This window comes from Enhydra lutris, unplaced genomic scaffold (assembly GCF_002288905.1).
Source record: "Enhydra lutris kenyoni isolate GAN:26980312 unplaced genomic scaffold, ASM228890v2 scaffoldscaffold57, whole genome shotgun sequence".
Classification (NCBI taxonomy): domain Eukaryota; kingdom Metazoa; phylum Chordata; class Mammalia; order Carnivora; family Mustelidae; genus Enhydra; species Enhydra lutris.
In genome coordinates, this window is record NW_019154141.1 from 11077158 (window position 1) to 11097130 (window position 19973).

The window sequence follows — 19973 nt, forward strand, 5'->3', positions numbered from 1 at the left end:
AATTCAAGAAAAGGCATAGTTGGAAGAATATATATGTATATAGATAGATAGATATGTTATGTATTATAAAATATATATATTCTAAATTTATACTAAAAATTCTGAACCGTGAACTATTATTCATATTTTCCTGCATAACTAGGGAAAATTTACCATTAGTGCCATCACCAGTGAAGCACAGTAACAAACTTTGGGTCACCCGAAGTCAGCATTCATATGCAGTGTTAAGGATGCAGCAGCATCATAAGTACTGATGAAACTAGCATTAAAGAAATAAATCAAGACTCAGTTCAGGTCTTATCTTCTCTTTGGAGCCCTTTTGAATCCCCAAACTAGGCTGAGTGTCACTTCTCTGTCATCACATCGTTTCTAATTACCTCGATTCCACACTTACCACATGGTATTCTAATTATCTCTGTGGGTGTCTCCCTTCTGTGTTGATGTGTATATTAAAGAAGGAAAAATAAGACAAAATCGGAGAGGGAGACGAACCATAAGAGACTCTTAACTGTAGGAAAGAAGCTGAGGGTTGCTGGAGAGGAGGTGGGTGAGGAATGGGGTAACTGGGTGATGGGCATTAAAAAGGACACTTGCTGTAATGAGCAGTGGGTGTTGCCTGCAATTGATGAATCACTAAACTCTACCTCTGAAACTAATCATACACTATATGCTATTTAATTGATTTTAAATAAGAAATAAAGAACTTCTATGGCAAGCTCATGGATGTTTTACTCATCTTTGTGCCCCAATCCTTGCATTGTGCCTGATACATAGTATGAGTTTAATGAATATATGTATGAAGATTCATGGAAAGTGACCACTGGACTAAGTCAGGCTTACTCTGGTGAGCTAGAAAACAGTTCTCTAAGAACAGTTCTCTGTTCTAGAACAGAGGAGAGGTTCGAAGGCAAGCCACCCTCAGAGATGTTGGCAGTGTAGATCAATTGTCCAGATGGCTCAGTCATAAAAGAAAAAGAAAGAAGATAGAAGTTAAAAGTGCAGCAAGATGGAGGGATGGAATTTTCCTCTCTTTAGAGAAAGCCCTATACCCATATAAAGACCTAAGAACCTGAGAAACAGAGAGGAGTTCCTCTGGACTTCAGTTTCCTTATCTGCCTTACCCACTTCACTGGGTTGCTGCGAGGTCCAAAGAAGAAGATACAGGCATAAAAATTCTTTGAGAAAATTTAAAATTTCTATCCAGCCTCTAAAATCTCCTAACTACCTATAGAATTTTTAAAAGTCTATAAATAAAAATCTACACATGACATTTAAGATTCCCCATGACCTAGCCCCAACTTGTCTTCTCACACTATTATTGCCCCAAGCCCATAAATCCAGCCACGGTGGGGGACTGTCTATGTTCTTTCTCACTTTTTTCCTTTTCTCAAGCAATATGCTCAGCTTCAAACGTCCTTTCCTTCATCTCCATTGGCCAACAAAATAAACATTTACAAGAGCACCTGGGTGGCTCAGTCGGTTGAGTGACTGACTCTTGGTTTCTGCTGAGATCATGATCTCATGGGTGGTGGGATACAGCCCAGCCTTGGGCTCCGCTGGGTGTGGATTCGGGTGAAATTCTCTTTCCCTCTCCCTCTGCCCCCCCTCCCAGGGGGGTCTCTCTAAAATCAATCAAGCAATCAATCAAACAATCTTTAGGAAAAAAACAATTTACAGAGTGGTTAGCTTGTGCAAGACACTGTTAAAACTCTATTGATTCTTAAAAACAGAAACAAAAAACTATTGATTTTTGAAGGCTCCATTCATAGGCTATTTAGTCCACGAACCCTTCTTGCTTTTCTCAGAAAAATGGTACTCTGTCATTTGTAGCACTTACTCCACCCCATCATGTAGCTTGAGGGCATGATTAACCCTCTCAACAGACTACGAAAGATGAGACTTTTGAGGGCTATCTTACTTGTATTCTTCGCGCCAGGATCTGTGCCTGGTAATAGTAGGTGCTCATTAATAAATAAATATTAGAATAAACGGAAAAATGTTAGGGAAAGAATGTACATGGGTGGACAGTCTCTGGGGACACAAAGCTGGGTGGGCTCCAGGATACAGGAAAATAAAAGCATCAACTTGTCAAAGGAAGAGGAACATCTCCTCCCTTGGGAGGAACTGCAGATAAGCCTGGAAGGGTGGACACGGGTTAGGTCTATGCGGAGAGACCGAAGCGTCCAAATCCTTCAAGTCTTGACTCAAATGCCACCTCCTACATTAAGTCTTTCCTGAATCTCCGACGGGGCTGACCCCGGCTCAGCTGTCTCTTTGGATTTTCTCCCTTGCAGATGTTTATTTGTACACTTATCTTACTTCCTTTCCTAGACCGCGACCTCTTTTGAGGGCTAGAGGAACCCGGTTTCTCCCACAGCACTCATGACACATGGTAACCACTCATTCATTGTGAGTTTATTGAAAGGATACATGGCGGGGGGGGATGCTGTAAGCGGACAGATTTGACATAGGAGAAGCTTGGGTCACAAACGCCAACGAAGAACGAAATCCGTAGACGCACAGTTGCGCAGTTTACAGCGAAGCCCACCCCCAAGGCAGGGCAGGTAACCGCCGGCTTTCCCACAGCCTGGCTCTGAGGACCTCACGTCCGTCCTCTCCGGCTGCCCTTGTCAATGCCTGACTCGATGCTGGAGACCGCCCTCGGCCCAAACCTATGCTTCCTCGTTCCCGATCTGTGGCAGCCCCTCTGACTATACTTGGCCTTCTCGTCCGGGGCTCTCCTCCCCTTGTCCTCCTCCTCTCTCGCCAACACCACCAGCAAGGCGCGCGTGGGGGCAGCCCTGGCCGGCAGGAGGGGCGGGTCATGGGACCGGAAGCCGGAAGCCGGAAGCGGGGCTGTGAGGACGTGTTCCGAGGAAGCCAGGGCCGGACCCGGCGGGGCCGGCGACATGGAACCGCTTTACCAGCAAACGCACAAGTGAGGGCCGCGTTGGGGCACGGGCGGGGGCGCAGTCAGGCTGGGCGAGGCCGGCTCCCCTGGGTGGGGCCTCGGGGCGTCCGCCATTGTAGAGGCCGAGTTCTTTCGCCGGGGCGCTGCCCGGGGAAGCTCTGAGTCTAGGCGGGATGCCCAGCTCAGCGGCGGATGGAGGGTCTCCCGCCTGATGCGTGGGGACGTGGGGCCGGACGGCTCCTGGGATCTCCGAGGCCGTGACTACCTGTCAGGTAGATTAGGAGAAGGGAGAGTCACACTTACAGGTTATACTACTTCGTCTAGCACCTACCAACTCGGTGCTCTTGGTTGGTAGAGCTGGTGGGGAGTCAGAGCCCCTTCACATAGTTTACTATTTATTTAGAACAGTTAAGAGACGTCCGAAGAAAGATCTAAGATGTGACAAGATGGGATGGAGGGTAAATGAGCAGGACAAATGGAATCTTCTTTAGCAATTTAGAAAGATCCATCATTGGACTAAGGTCGTCAGAAAAAGCTTCATTGTAGCTCACAGCTCCTAAATGCTGTCAGCCCCTACTCTTCATTCACACTAATAGTGTTGCTGCTACACTTTTTTCCCTTTTATTCTGATATGGTTTATACTAGAGGCCATAATGATGAAGTGTTTGATTGGTCGAGTGAAAATAGAGAAACTATTTGTAATGGTGTTAAAATGACAGAATTTGCTCTCACCCTGGAAGCCCTAGTCTCATATAAAAATTATAGGAAGGGACTTTAAAATTTCCACCTGTGAGTCAGTTGGAAAAAGAATGACAGTTCTCATGATGCTAAGAAAGGCCTGTCTTTTATTGTCTGTCTTTTACAGACTGTCTCTTTTACAGTCTGTCTTTCCCCTCGAGTGCTGAACCTGGGAGTTCTGATTCTAGACTTCTTCGCCTTGTTTTTCTGATCTATACAGTATTAGTTTGGGGCCCGTTAAACTTCGAGGCTCCTTTCAGCTTCATTACTGGTGATTGGGTGTCTTAAAGAGGAAACACAATTCTGTGAGCATCAGCAATTAACTTTTGCAGTTGCAGAAATTAATGATTGTAGCTGAATTGACACAGCAGTAACTGAGCATATGAATTGTACTGGAACTTTGACCCCAGTTTGTGGTTATCTCTTGTGTGTCCCTGAAAGTACATCGAGATTAATATTTTAAAGTTATGTATCTTGGAAACTCCTGAACCACCTGAACACCAAGTGAAAAAAAAAAAGATGAAAATCAGAATAAACACTTAAATAGTACTGCATTCGGATGAAATTTATAGAGGAATAAGTGGCCAGGCTTCTATTTTTGATATTCCAGTGATTGTAAAGGTGCACATACTTGTCCCTTATATTGTCCAGCCTCATACAATGCCCTGCATCTTATCATCCCTAGAGATTCTGATTCATTAAGTCTGGAGCACAAGAAGCTCTATTTTTAACAAGCTCTCTGAGTGATTTTGGTGAGCAGTATAAAAACCATTACTTTATCTCAAGACCAGTTCTTCCTTTTTTTTGATTTTACCTTCTGGTGAGAGACTAATTGTAGGAGAGGCAAGGCCAGGGAGATGAGAATGACCAGATGGTTCCCACTACTTTTAAGTAAAGGTTTATGTAATGCTATGTAGGTCACACAGCAGTTTCATACTTCATTTGGGTCTCTGAGCCTTTAAATAATTGTGATTATTAGTACGCTGTTTTACCTAAGACTGAAGTGCCAAGGATTTAAGTAGCTTGTTTGTGGTCCCTCAGCCACTACCTAGTGGATCCAGAACTTGGAACCAGTAACTTAACTCTAGAACTGTTTCCTACTCACAGTGACCAGATGCAGTGTGGATACAAAGTGGGTGTATATGAAGGAGGATGACGGTAGTTAGTGGACTTTTAAAAAGCAATTACATTCTAAAATTCTTCCTAAATCTTCTACAGACTTTTTTTTTTTTTTTAAAGATTTTATTTATTTATTTGACAGAGAGAGATCACAAGTAGACAGAGAGGCAGGCAGAGAGAGGGAGGGAAGCAGGCTCCCTGCTGAGCAGAGAGCCCGATGTGGGACTCGATCCCAGGACCCCGAGATCATGACCTGAGCCGAAGGCAGCGGCTTAAACCACTGAGCCACCCAGGCGCCCCCAGACTTTTTTTTTTTTAAAGATTTTATTTATTTATTTGTTAGAGAGAGAGAGAGCATGAGCACAGGCAGACAGAGAGGCAGGCAGAGGCAGAGACAGAAGCAGGCTCCCCGCCGAGCAAGGAGCCAGATGTGGGACTCGATTCCAGGACGCTGGGATCATGACCTGAGCCGAAGGCAGCTGCTTAACCAACTGAGCCACCCAGGCATCCCATGACTTTTTTTTTTTTTTTTAAGTCGGCAACAGTGACTTGCTATCAGATCCCTCTGCTTGTTTATGTTATTACCCAAGCCCTCCACGGCCCCCGTGCTAGGACAGGGCTAGCACTTCCGGTTTCTAGTGTCCACACCCCCAAGTCATACCTGTGTATCACTTGTTCCTTACTGGCTTCAAGTATGTTGTCTGAGTTCCCAGTTCAGTTTAAAACACATTTCCCACCTGGCATATAGTAGTTCCCACCGTCCCATTCATACTTGCTTTGTTATTTTGCATTTATTTCGTCTCAAGCGTGAAATGTAGGGATTGGAGTCATTTTCTTGGCTCTATCTCTTCTAGTTCATTCAAACCATATGATAGAGCTTAGATGGGAAAAGACAGTAATGTTTGCCTACAAATAAAGTTTATCTGTTTTAGCTTAGAAAATATTAACAGCCACCCAAAGGGTGTCTACAGGGTGGGTGTTGCCATCCTCTCTCCCTCTGTCTTCATAGAATTTACGAACTGAAAGTGGGGGTGGTGGTGCCTGAGGGGCTCAGTTGGTTAGGCGTCCAACTCTTGGTTGCAGCTCGGATTGTGAGATTGAGCCTGCTGTTGGGCTCCACGCCCGCTTAGAGCTCCCTCTCCCTGTCTGCTGCACCCACCCTCACTTGTGCACGTGCCCGCTGGCTCGCTCACTCACTCACTCTCCAGAAATTAAGAAAAATAAAAGGGACTGGCAGGTCTTCCGTTGCAACACATTTTGGTCAGGAAGACCCTTTTTAAAACCCAAGGCAGTTCCGTGTACCCTATGTTGAAAGTTGCAGAAGGCCTTGTCTTTTTTTTTTCCTTCCTTTTCTTGAAGAGAGAGAGTTCATAATTATTCTCAGGGTTTTTTTGTTGGGCGGGGGGGTGGGGAGGAGCACACCGAGCTGAAATCTGTCACCTTGAAATTTGGACCTTTTGGCTCTGGATCTTTCTTAAGGAGTAGCAGTGGAGAACAAATCCGTTCCTCTTTGTGTATGTTAACTCTAGATATTTGAAGAGCACCAGCTGCCCCGTTTAATTTAGGTGGTTTTTTTTTTCCCCTTTTCTTTCTTCAGAGCCTTACTGTCACTAGCTCTTTTGACCATTCCTCTTCGTGACTTGACTTCTAGACTCTTTCCCGGTCATCTTGTTCATTCATCTTCCATTAGGAGAAACCTTTGATAGACAGGGTCCTTTAACAGATGGTTCCCAGAATGAAGTGCCATTTGATAGCATATATCGGATTTTTTTAAAAAGTCTCAAGTCAAAATACTTTTCATCCCTGACCAATTTCATCTTACTATTTTGGCCTAAATGAAAAATGTTAATCTTGTTTTGTGGTACAATTTCCTAATCACTCATTATAGCACAGAGTCATGTGCAAATTTCATAAGCATAACTTGGTTTTTTAAATAATTTTTTATTTTTTATTAACATATAATGTATTATTAGCCCCAGGGTTACGGGTCTGTGAATTGTCAGGCTTACACACTTCACAGCACTCACCATAGCACATACCCTCCCCAGTGTCCATAACCCAACCACCCTCTCCCTATTCCCCTCCCCCCGGCAACCCTCAGTTTGTTTTGTGAGATTAAGTCTCTTATGGTTTGTCTCCCTCCCGACATAACTTGGTTCTTTAAAAAAAATATGAACAAAACATAGAGCTAGAGACAGTCCTGTGGTAGAACGCTGGGAACCTTCCCTAGCATTCCTTGGGTACCATCATGTAGCCTGCCATGAAACCCTCATCCTTACAGTTTAAAATACTTGTCAATCCAGTGGGAGAAATGCAATATCTCATTATTTTTAATTTGCGTTCTCCTGATGACTAGTCAAGTGGAGTATCTTTTTATATATCTAGTGACCATTTGGGTTTTCTGTCAGTTGTCTGTCGTCCAATTTACACAAGTGCTTTGTTTGACTTTTCCTATTGACTCACAGCATTTTTCTTACATGTTCTAGACATTAGTCCTTTCTCATCTAGTCAGTGTACTTTCCAGTCTCCGCCTGTCTTTTTTTTTTTTTTTTTTAAATAGTGCTTTTGCTATAGAGAAGTTCTTTAACGTAGTCAGATTTACTAGCCTTGTGGTTTGTGAGGTTTGGGGGATAGTTTTGTTGTTTGTCTTGTTTAAGAAATTCTTTAACCCAAATCATAATAAATAATACATATTATGTATTATACATAATGTACATTATGTACATAATGTACATTATACATTATGTATTATACATAATACATAAACCGAATCATAATACATAATACATACATGTGTTTTCTTCAGAAAGTTTTTTTTTTTAATTTAAATTCAATTAATTACCATCTAGTGTATTATCAGTTTCAGAGGCAGAATTCATCAGTTTCTTCAGAAAGTTTTGAAGCCTCACTTTTTCCCATTTGGGCTTTGAACCATCTTGAGTTTATTTTTGTGTATTATGTGAGATACCGTCTTCTACATGCATAACCAACCAAGCCTTTGGCATTGATTGTAGTCATTTTTTTTTCCCCACTCGTTCATGTCACCGAGTCCCCAAACACGGAAGACTCTTTCTAGCCTTAGTTCTTTGCTCTTGGGTCAGCGTTGGGGTCAGGGTTTGTCTGTCTGTCTCTGCACTGCTACTGTATTGGTTTTATTATTACGACTTTTTAATGAGTGTTTGTAGCAGGTGGGACAGGTCATCTCTCTCGTACTTACTTCAGAGTTGTCTTGGGTATTCTTTGCCCCCCTTTTATTATGTTAATTTTCAGATTTGCTCTGTGAAGCTACCCTTGAAAATCCACCTCACTGCCTGCACGCAGGCCTTCTGTGAAATCCTAATTCTCCTTTTCATCAGCATTGCCGTGCGGTCCTCGACTGCTGCTTTTGTGGGAACCCTGATCCAGATGTTGGTTAAATGCAGCCAAATCCCTACATCTGCCTCCAGATCTCCACGCACCCTCATTCTAAACTGTCACGCTTTCCTTACTGGAGTTGCTGTCTGGTCCCTCCATCTCTGGTAGTGATTTCTAATTTCCTCCCTGGGCCATGGGTCTCACCCAGTACACTCAGAGTCATTAGAGAGTTGGCCTTGCTTCTGGCGCCATGGGTCACGTTTAGAGGTTGCAGGAAAGCCCTGGAAAAGACAAGAGGAAGTCGAAACCAAATTTGGGCTCCTTTGCTTGCATTGGTCAGTTTGGGTTCACTGTTTGTGGTGCCCGTGGTGGAGGATGGCTGCTGACCCTTCCCACAAGGGTTGGCGATGATAGGAGAGTGCAGCAGACTCCTTCGCTGTGCCTCTAAGGTGGTGAGACCAGAAGCCCCAGCAGGTGGTTGTCGGGGACAGCATAAGCAATATTCCAGGCCTGATCACAGAGGCCGCTAGGAAGGGCTCCAAGGGTGACCTTGGCCAAGTCCAGGGGAGCCTCCAGAGAGCGCCCTAGGGCCTGATGTCTGGGGCTGTGCTAGAGAGCCAGGGCCCAGGGTTGCATTTCCAAATGAGATAGCTATCACCTGATATTGCCAGGGAAAGATGTTTACCAAACAGGAGATCCCTATCTTTCAGGACCTTCTCTGATCATTTTCTCCAGCTAATCGCCTCATCCCTTCTTCCCTGGCTCCCCTCAGCCCCCGACCCCAACTCTCAGGCCAGACAGCCTGCTTGTAATCTACATGACATGCCATTTTACATATCGTTTTCTTCATCTCTTCTCTCACCAGATCATGTCTCCCATCTTCAGAATGATCTTTGGAACTCGCTTCACCACCGCCACCCCCCCAGTACCCCCCAGATTGCTTGGCACCACTGTTCCTCAGCTTCCTTTTTGTTTATACTTTTGTGTATGAGTGCTCTCTCAGCTCTTCTTGGGACTTGTCATGTCTCTCTGGCCTGTCATTCCTAATTACATTGTTTCTCAAGGACAAGGATTATATCTGTCCTGCCCTTTGACTCTCCCTAGTACAGGCCAGTGCTCAGTACATTGGGTCAAAGAACAGAGAGTGGGATTGGCTGGGTCCAGATTGAGGTTTATCACTCGCTGTGTGACCTTGAACAAGCTACATAACCTTTCTGGGCTTCAGTTGTCTTATTTACAAAATGAAGATGATAATGGTTCTTTCCTCGTGGGGTTATTGACTTTGCAGAATGTCTTAGATGCGCCAAGCGTCCGATAAATGCTGCTGGTCGGTATTATTATTTAATATTCATGTTAAAATATTAGAAACCCTGCCAAAACGTGTGGCCTAAAGTGCCACTTACAAATTTTACAGTTCAGCGATGCTGTCAATTTAAATCAGTTACATGTTGGCATCAGAAAACGTGTCTTTCCTGACCGAAGCACTGTTGATTACTCCCGTCTCACTCATTTCCTCTTTCTTCCTTTGATAGGCAGGTCCACGAGATCCAGTCTCACATGGGACGCCTGGAGACGGCAGACAAGCAGTCTCTGCACTGTGAGTAATTAACTGTGGAGGCCAGAGTCCTTTCTCTGATGACACGGTGCTAATGGGCTGGGTTTCCTGACCGCATTTCTGCCTCAGGAGCTTAATGATTCAACGCAGAATGAGTTCTGTTGTTAGGGTGGACAGAAAAACCCTCTGGCAAAGTCCCTGACTTCCCTGATTGCTCCCTGCGGAATCCCACAAGTCTTATTCCCCATTACCCCTCCACTCAACCTGACATGCCCCTATGGGAATGGACTTCTTCTCTCCTCCATCTATCTTAATCTAATTACCAAGCCCTTAGAGGAATGTACTCCATACCAATTCGGAGATGTTTAACTGGAATAGGTCATTTCTGCTAAGCTGAGGGCTGTGGCTTTTTAGGAGGATTACTCAGAAACAAATAGCAATATTAATTAGTTCAGTTCCCACACCAAGGTTTCTATGGAGAAAAGTGCTGTTTTTTGTTTTGTAGTTTCTTTGCTGTCAAAAGAAAAGGTTGTCTCTCGAAGCTGGTCGGATAGGCACCACTGGTTCCCCACACGCCACGGAGGCCACCCCCTCACCTCCCTGCCTAGCTGTCAGCATGCCCGATTCTGTCCGCTCGTGCCTCTTTTCCACAGCTTCCAACGCATCTCTGGGTTCTATGCCTACCTTGTTCTCATTAAAACTGTGTATATTTTTTTTTTTTTAAGATTTTATTTATTTATTTCACAGAGAGAGAGATCACAAGCAGGCAGAGAAGCAGGCAGAGAGAGGAGGAAGCAGGCAGAAAGAGGGGGAAGCAGGCTCCCTGCTGAGCAGAGAGCCAGACGTGGGGCTCGATCCCAGGACCCTGAGATCATGACCTGAGCTGAAGGCAGAGGCTTAAACCACTGAGCCACCCAGGCGCCCCAAAACTGTGTATATTAGCTGTAGGTTGGACAGTTCTGGGGCAAGTGGTCTGGGTGCTCTCCTGTGCCCAGACTAGTGTCCACGGGCTCTGTTTGCCTTCCCAGTATTTCCACTGTCACACGATTAAAAATGGAAAAGCGGGCATTTTGACCGTTTATCAAAAGGAATAAGGGAAATGAGTGTATTTATCATATCTTTACCTCTGTAGAATCTTTCCTGGGCCTTTCCTAGTGGTATTTGGTCTATCTGGGGATGTCAGCATCAGTCTGCCCAGTCTTATGGAAAGCCTTCCGGGAGCGGGTGTCTGTCTTTCACACACTAATCTTCCCCTTTGCTTTTTTTTTCTTTTAACCTCATTACTGTAGGGAATTCAGTTGGTAGCCTTTTGACTAGATATTTATAACTCTTATCTGAGAATAATCTCAAGGGAAAAGAGACCTCATTCTGTTTCAGACGATATTGCATTTTGCTTAAAATATTTCATTTCTAAAGTCAAGAAATTTATTTCTGTAGATTTATCTAGCTTTTTAAAAAATTGGCATTGTTAGGGCTCTAACAGCTATGTATGTGTGTGTGTGTGTCTGTGTGTTTAGAACAACATTTACAGAGTCACTTAGTATAACTTGAAGTTTTTCCAGTTACTCACTGGTATGTGCGTTTTTCTCCCTTTGAGAGGTGTTTCTTTGAATTTATTGGATATGGAAAAAAGATGTGTTTAATGTATCCCTCTCATTTCAGTTCACTGTCTCTTTTCTGGCAATTATTCTTTTTTTCTCTTCGGTGCAGTAGTAGAGAATGAAATCCAAGCAAGCATAGACCAGATATTCAGCCATCTAGAACGTCTGGAGATTCTGTCCAGCAAGGAGCCCCCTAACAAAAGACAGAATGCCAAACTGTGAGTGCTCTGATACCCTCAGCCTGTCAGGGGAGGCTGGCGAATATTCTTGAAAACCATTACAGATTGAAAAACTGAGACTCTGTAAAGATACAGTTTTCCTAAAGGGCACGATTCCATTTCAGTGATGCTTCCTCAGAATTAAAAACCCTGTGAGGTTAGTGGCTCAGAAGCCTCGTGTCTTCTCACATTGGGTCGTTTGGAAATTTTACATCCGGTGCTGTTTTTCTGACCAGACCCAGGCCTCTTGAAGTGTACTGCCGTCAGAGAGGTTGGCTCTGGCCTTTGGTTCCCGCTGCCTTCTTGGGTTGAAATGAAATCTTGCCCTTAATCACTTGAATCAGTCTGTTTATAATGAAATGGTGGTCTCATGTTTGATACCCCCCATGAAATTGAATTGAAACCCCCCTCACCACCTCCACCCCAGCCCCTGCTCCCAGAAGTTTTATGAAACTTTGTTGATGCTTTACCGGAAAGATGCCCTTGGGCTTCTTCTTGGAAAGTGATACAACCCGTAGAAGGTCAGGGAGAGGTCCTTGAGCCTGCTTCCTGTCACCTGTTCCCTGTCAGGCATCCAGACTCAGAGACCAGCAGATGCTTAAGGAAAGCTGCTGGAGTCTCGTGGGCTACACCCACCTGGAACCACAGGCTGCTGCTCTTATTCTCATCATCCTCCCTCAAAATCAGATGATTTTGGCGGGGGTAACATGCAGCGGTGTAGGGAGAAGCTAGGAGACATCTTGAATACAACGCCTGGCCACAGCAAGTGTGCGGCCCCGGGCTCCTGCAATGTAATCTCTCTCCATCAATTCCAGTCGTGTTGACCAGTTAAAGTATGATGTCCAGCACCTGCAGACCGCTCTCCGAAACTTCCAGCATCGGCGATACGCCAGGGAACAGCAGGAGAGACAGCGAGAGGAGCTTCTGTCTCGCACGTTCACCACCAACGTAAGCCAGGCTCTGGGGTGGGGATCCGCGGGTCCGTGGCAGTTCCCTCGCACTGCGGCGGAGGTCTTGGAGCTTCATCCTTTCCAGGGGGTGTCTGAAGCCCCCTGAGGAGGAGGAGGAGCCTAAACGGAAATGACAGTGGCTTTCGTGCATTGCCACTCACACGAGACCTAGACAGGGAATCTCCTTTGCTAATACAAAAGCCCGAAAAGGAAGCAGTCATGTCGAGGGAATGGGCAGAGGGGAAAATGACCGAGGTCAAAATGTCAACCAAAATGTGGAAGTTCACACGGTGGAAGCGACTTTTTTCTGGTCAGATAGAGCTGGTGATGAGAATGGAGATGGTCTATCAGGAGGGCAACATTCCAAAGCTGCCTTCTGGAAGTGCTTGTCGCTGTACCATGTCTGTGCGTGACTCCAGGGTCGGACACATGGAAATGTTTTTGCCCCAAGTCTGAGCAGCAATTTGGAGGAATTCGTTAACAGACACATACTTTGTTTTAGACGGACTGCTTAACTTTGAGCCTGTTCGAAAGTGGCCTGTTGGTGTGCATGTTTGATTTTGGGGACACCCTTGGCCCTGCCCTTGAGTGTCTATAGGATCATTTCCTGCACATGGCTATAGAGCACACTGGCCTTTTTCATGTCCTGTAGCCTATGTTTCCACCCGGCGAGGTGGGCTTGGTGGTCATTTTGTCTTCATTTTCTAATGAATTAGCCTTCTCTGCCTGTCAGAGTTCAGATCAATCCATGTTTCACAGACGTCTGTCTCTTTCCCGTGTCCCCACTGGCAGTAAAGTTTGCGGAGTGTTCCAGAATATGCCTGCATAGTTTTTGCTCCTCTAGGGTAAGCAGTCACATATCAGTGATTAATAATCCGACAACACAATGAGGACGTGTTGGTGGTAGAGCTGTAAGCATAGTGGCCTTTCCTTTTTTTTTGTATTTTCGTGTTTTCATAGCTGCCTTTCAGAAGTATAATGAACTATATATACAGCACACTGAAAGGTGTGTGGGCCTTTGGTAGTCATGGCGTTGGGTCTTCAGGCCTGTTTTAAGGCCAGGGACAATGGTTCAGAATTACTCTTGTTGCCTACCAGCTTGGTGAGCTGCAGTGCACAAGGCGTCCTTAGCACAAACTGACTTGCCAGATGAACTACTTACTGGTCAATGCTCATTAGCTGTTAGAGGGTAAGAACGATTTGCATATAAAAGGCATTCTGCTGATGCTTGTCAAATGAGAAAGGGACATTCGCTGATTCATTCAAACCCTGGAGTCCTGTGTCTGCCCCCCAGCCCCTGCCGAGCGTTGGCTATGTGCAGAACGCTGTGGAAGATGCCGAGAGTAAAGCTCATAAAAAAAACCCGGGCCGGGGCTCCTCCCTGTGAGGTGCTCCTGTGCGAGCTGCGGGGACAGAGTGCAGGTGCGTGAGAAATGGTTCCGAACCTGTGCAGCAGAGGAGAGGGGGTGTAGCCTCTTGGTGGTGATTGAAAGAGGTGAGAAGGGCACAGCTTGCCAGACCGAGGAGTGTGCCGTGGTCGGGAGGCAGGAGAGAATGGAAGCACGGCCAGTCCCGAATGACTTCTGTATACAGTCCCCTGTGGTGTAAACTGAGAGCCCCAGGACCGATCTCGGGGTTGGTCTCTACGGGATGGTTAAGAGGGGGCCAGGCTCCGCATTCACTAGTGGGCTGCAGGCCCTGCCGGACTTAGCAGCTCGCCATGGCCTCGGGCAAGCTACTCCACTTCTCGGCTTCCGTTTCTTCTAAAATGGGGACACCGTAGTAACCATGTCGTCATGTTAGAATGAGGATTAAGTGAATTCAGGGTAGTGCACGCGCAGAGTGGAAACCGCTTGATCATTGTGTCCGTCTTCCCTCCCTCCCCTTCTTTACAGCCCTTTCTTGCCTGCTTAGGAGAATTGTCCCATTCAGGCCACCGTTAGGCCTTCGACGGGAAGCACGGGCTTCTCTATCCTGAGTCTCCATCTGGCAAACATTTAGTGAACATTTAGTGCTGAGTTCAGAGAAAGCCAAGGAGAGGAAGTGGGGAACCAGCTAAATTCATAGAGAAGTAGTCAGAGAAAGCCTTTAGGAGAAGGCCAGCGAGGCCTTGAAGGACTGATGCTTTTCCCTAAGCAGTGGTCACGGTAGAGCCGGTGGAGAGGCAGGAATGGACAGACCTTGGGTACAACATTCCTCCGCAGAGTGCCAAGTTGGAGGAAAGCTGTTCTTCCTGGGGGCAAACAGAGGCCACCCCAGGTCTTGGGTTTTTCCTCTCTCTGAGGCACCTTGATTCTTGCGCCAGTCCCTCTGCTGTTCCTCTGACTTGGCCTTGCCGAAAGGCAGAGCGGCCAGGTGTTGCGGGAGCCCAGGAGCTGACCAGCCTGCAGAGTTAACCCAGTGCCTGCGTCTCTCCCACAGGACTCTGACACCACCATCCCAATGGATGAGTCGCTGCAGTTCAACTCCTCCCTCCAGAAAATTCACCACGGCATGGATGACCTCATTGGAGGAGGGCACAGTATTCTGGAGGGACTGAGGGCCCAGAGACTGACCTTGAAGGTGGGGCCCTTTTGGGGGACAGGGAAGAGGCCCCTGGTTTTGGCCTCATCCAACAGTTTGGTACCTGTGTTTACATTGTGGTTACATATCCTCACATTTTGAGATTTTGACGGAGTCTGGGATCCTTCCTGTTGGAGCTGAATCGTTGCGAGGCCTCAGGTCACCACGCTCCCTTCGCCAGTAGCTATTTCTTGTGCTCGCAGCAAAACCTAATTTGGCCTCTCTTGGTAACTAGGTCCTTTTCCATTTGCCAAACCCGTCATGAAAGTGGCTGCCACGAAAGGAACCAATAAGACCAAGAAATTCCGGTTTTAGAGATGACAGAATCCATGAGTCTAAGACGGTAGATGCGACTGTACATGGTGCCTCCCCCTCCTGCGGCTTCCCGGAGAGCCCCCGCTGTGGACCACCTTGAAACCGAGACCTTTTGTGTTCCTGTAACTGATCCCCCGCTGGTGGGGTCTTAGGGCCGCCCTGGTTGACCGGCACCTGGTCACCAGTTCTAGAGCACCGGGTGCTGACCCACAGCACTCTCCTTAGTCACAGGTGTTTCTAGAAGCCCTGCCTCATTGGCTGAGACTCAAACTGCCCCCCCAACGCTGCCCCCCGGGAGTGGTTTACAGAAACATTACACAGATTCTGATGTCAGTCCTGGTGTTTCTGCCTCAGCCCTTTTCCTGTATCAGCCCTGATGGATAATGGGGTGTGGGCCGTGCCTGTTATCAGGGTGTGGTCCCCTGTGAACGCAGCACTCCCAGCCACTGAGCTGTGAGAAACAGTCACTCGGAAGTGTGAGCTTTATCTTAGTTTTTGTTGGACGGCGTTGAGCCTGTCAGCTCTGCAGGACTTTTGGAGGGAGCCGAATAGCCCCGGCCATCTTTACCGGGGACAAGGTCAGGCGGGCTGTTGAGGGACATTTGTCCTCCTGTCGCTGGCCACAGGGCTTCTGATGGTCTGGAAGCGTGGTCTCCAATAGCTTCACAGGTGCTCTCTTTCCAAGCAGCCACCTGCGGTAATCACAACTGATACATGATGATTCATCAGCCCTTTCTTTAGAAAACTGCCCATATCCCAGAAAAACAGTAAAACCCTTTTGTCTATTTAAAGTTAAGAGAGTGTGCGCGAGAGCAGGGGGTCGGGGCAGGGGGGCTTGGAGACGGAGAGGGAGAATCTTCAGCAGGCCCCGTGCCTCTCAGGGGCTCGATCTCATGACCCTGAGATCATGACATGAGCCAAAATCAAGAGTTGGACGCTAACCGACTCAGCCCCCAGGCGCCCCTGGAAAACCCTTTCAGGACAAGACTCACCAAGTCGCGCTAACATCGACCTGGTGGGGGTTAGTTGAGGCTTCTGGTTGAAGCCAGCATTTACTTCCCAGTGAAGTCCGGTGTCACAGGGGAGTCCAAGCTGTCCCCAGAAAGAAGTGCCGGGAAGCCTGCGAGGCGGGTGGGGTTGGAATGTGAGGTTTCTAATTTGTTTTCCTCTGTGCACCTACTACTGCCTACCTGTCTCTTGTCTCTTGATTTCCACCACCCACATCCAACCCCGCTCCCATCAGGGGTTTTCCATCTAAACCATTGGGAAGGAACATAGTGGAGAGCATGAAGGAACTGAGCTGTGATCTTGAGAAATTTGTGGTTGGAAAGGAATACTTTTTTTTTCTTTTTTAAATTTATGTTCACTTTCAGGTGATTTTAGAAGCTTGATAGGGCGCTTCATACAGTGATGAAATCACCTGCTCTCAGCTAAGCAGAGCCTAGTGAGACCTAAATTTTACCATCACTGTCATGGAAAAAACCCTCCTCAGCCAACAGTAAAGCTGGACTCGAGAGGTCGGACTTGAGAGATCCCTCTCTGTGAGGCTTGTTCATCATTGTCTGGGCTGAACCTGGGTTTTGAATTCCTGTCTGTGACGCCTCGTGTTGTTTTCACTTCTGCCTCTTCTCTCCTCATTAATGCATTCTTCGTTTAAAAGACCCGTGGAGGGCATTAGGGCAGATGCCATCGTAAGGTTACAGTGGGTGGGGTGCGTGGAAGGAGGTTAGGGTCTGCCCCAGGAGTCGTTTATACTCGTTACTTCATAAGAAATTGAGTGTGCTTATGAGCAAAACTTAGAAAGCAGAGAGGAAGGGCAGGCTGGGTGGTGTGGGCTATTGATTTAGGAGTAAATACCCTTTTGGTTTTGGTAGCGTTTATGTAAGGGGTCGCTGTGTTGGTGTCTGTCATTCCACGTCACCCATGTCAGACCGTTTGGTAAACATGGATTTTGGCCCACATGTTACATGCCAAAGAATCCTAGAGGTTTCTGTTCTACAAGGTGAATGGGCTGACAGCCAGGATTTTGGAGTTAGGGATCAGAGGAAGAGTTTTTTGATGTTGCCCTTTTACAAAAAATACATAAAACATTCCAATGTAAAAAATTTTTCTTGAGGTATAATGTATTTGCACGTGTACAGATCTGATTTGTGCGGGTCGTTGAATTTTGGCAAACACACACCCTTTGTAACTCACACTTCTGTCCTGACAGAGACCATTTCCATCAGCCCTGGACAGTCCCTCCTGCTTTAGCCAGCCAGGCGACCCCTCCTTCCAGGCAGCCATAAAGTAGTTTTGCCTGTTACTGAACTTCATATAGATGTATTTGGAAGTGTGGCTTCTTCCTCTCGGGAGTGTTTTCCAGGCTCTTCCACATTGTTCCATGTCAATCTTTAGGTTCTCTTTATTGTCAGGTAGTATCCCCATTATGCTGATTCACTGAACATTGTCTACCCATTCTCTGGTTGATGTACTCCTGGATTGTTCCCAGTGTTTGGCTCTTCTCCTGTTTTCTTTTAGAAGCTTTATGTTTAATTCTGTGATCCATCTCAAATTCATTTTTGTGCATAATTTGAGTTGAGACTCTTCTCACGTAAGCCACGTATCAGATACGTAGGAGATGTGTGTATATGTGTCCGTGATACATATGTGTGCTAGAGTCTAGTGTCCCAGGACATTGGTGGAAAAGACTTTTCTTGCCTCCTTGCTTTGCTCTGGTACCTCCATCAAAAGTCATCAGAGCATAAGCATGGATCTGTTTCTGATTAATGCTGCTTTTCATATACTTCAGGCGTGACCAGGAGACTGCGTATTGGTAAAGTCCCACTCTTTGGCAAAAATGAGTTGATCGTTTTTCTTTCTCTGCCTCTCTGCTTCAGGGGACTCAGAAGAAGATCCTCGACATTGCCAACATGCTGGGCTTGTCCAACACAGTGATGCGGCTCATTGAGAAGCGGGCTTTCCAGGACAAGTACTTCATGATCGGTGGGATGCTGCTCACCTGTGTGGTTATGTTCCTTGTGGTGCAGTACCTGACGTGAGCCAGTTACACCCCGCGGCTGCGCATCGCTCCCACCGCGCGAGAGTCCGTGTGAGAGTGTGTGCGAGAGCGAGACGGGGGGGCCCGGAGGCTGCCTTCCGAAATGTATGCCCTTCTTCACTGTGAAGACCACTTGCAAGTCATTGTGATCTGTAACCTCATGGAGGTTTCAAACCTGCTCTGTGTTCTGTGATACCTCGGAGGGGGAAGTGAGTGCCACCAAGACGCACGGTCCTTAGGAAATGAAAGAAGTACCCGTTCTCTCTCTCTCTTTCTTGCCCTCACTGGGGGGAAGGAAGTGACATAAGGGGAAGGGGTGAAGAAGGAAGGAGGAGGGAAAGGATGGCTTTGTCAGTTTTGTCCGTGTAGCTGATGTGCACCCTGGGAAGGCTTTCGTCATGAGCCCTGCAGATAGGACTGTCTACTTTGACATCACCTGGCCGTTCTGGCTCCTAATGGGTCGGTCAGAGCAGAAGCAAAACAAAGGAGAGGAAAGAGGTCTTCTTTCCCTGCGTCATTGTAGCACATGGATTTCCCTGCCCTTGCTACTAGCTCCCCCACCCCCCAGTGACATGCAGATGACTAACTGCCAATACTTGTCACCCTTTCCTTGGAAGCAGCCACCTAGAGGAGACAGAGGCACTGATGCTATTGAAGACAGCAAGTAAGATTTTCCACATTAAAGTGGTTCAGTGTCGGTCCTTTCTAAAGTGAGGCCAGTGTTATTCCCTGAGAATGTTTGGTCTTGAGACCGAAGACCCTAATCACTGATTTTTTTTTTTTCCTCTTTCCCCAGACGTTAATAGAATGGGTGGCTTTGTAGTTCCCAGGACTGTAGCCTGGCGTCACCCTCAGGCTCTGGTGGGCCTCTGCCCCCAAGAAAGTCGCTTTGCTCCAAGGTTAGTGTTGGGTCCATTAGGGTGTCTTTTCTAGTTTTAGTGTCTCTGATTCTCTGGCTCTCTTCCCTTCCCTGAAATCTAGTAGCTGCCAGCCAGACCCCCATTCTGCCCAGCTGGTATGGGCAGGGGCCACCATGGAGACGTCCCTCGTGTCTTGTAGAGTCTCTTTTGTTAGGGACTGGGACCTTTTTCCTTGTCTGACCAATCCCGGATCAGGGCTGTACCAGTACCTGCTGTAGTGTGGAACTGATGGTAAAGCCAGCCTCTGTGTCATGGCCAGGCACTGCAGCTGCTAGAAGGACCCGGTCAGCATGTGTTTTCACCTGTCACAGGCCCTACCACGCCCTGGGCTCAGTAGCCTTATGGCAGGACATAAAATAACACTCGGCATTTCCCAGAACTGGAACCTTGGTCAGTATTAACTGTGCCTGGGCTTGTCCTGCCCCACCTGTGTCCTGTGTTTGTTTTTTTTGTCACCTGGATGGTCACCTGTCTTCTCTTTCTCTTCTGTGTGTGTTCCAGTTCACCTCTCTTCTTACCTCCCCCGTTTGTGCAGCAGTGTTGGTCCTCCAGGCATACCTTCTGGCGAGTGTGTCTTCATTATCACAGATTTTTAACATGCATTTTCCCTGGTGCTGATTTCACACTTGGGCTCTCCGTTGCTCTTACCCCTCTGCGCTAAGCAGGGGCCCTGGATGTCCAAAGAAGGGG

At 46.9% G+C, this 19973-nt stretch overlaps 1 protein-coding gene across 4 annotated transcripts; it reads left to right on the plus strand.

The window, feature by feature from the left end:
• Positions 1–2804: 2804 nt before the first annotated feature.
• On the plus strand, positions 2805–18541 carry LOC111158179 (golgi SNAP receptor complex member 2). Of its 4 annotated transcripts, none has more exons than XM_022520081.1 (6): positions 2853–2938; positions 9655–9719; positions 11388–11496; positions 12312–12444; positions 14868–15008; positions 18203–18541. In XM_022520081.1, the coding sequence occupies exons 1-6, from the start codon at positions 2910–2912 to the stop codon at positions 18362–18364; spliced, it is 639 nt and encodes a 212-aa protein (XP_022375789.1). In that variant the 5' UTR covers positions 2853–2909; the 3' UTR covers positions 18365–18541. The 4 variants fall into 4 exon arrangements, with proteins under 4 accessions (XP_022375791.1, XP_022375789.1, XP_022375790.1 ...); XM_022520082.1 differs by having other exon boundaries at positions 2885–2938; positions 11391–11496; XM_022520083.1 differs by lacking the exon at positions 14868–15008 and having other exon boundaries at positions 2805–2938.
• Positions 18542–19973: the final 1432 nt, after the last annotated feature.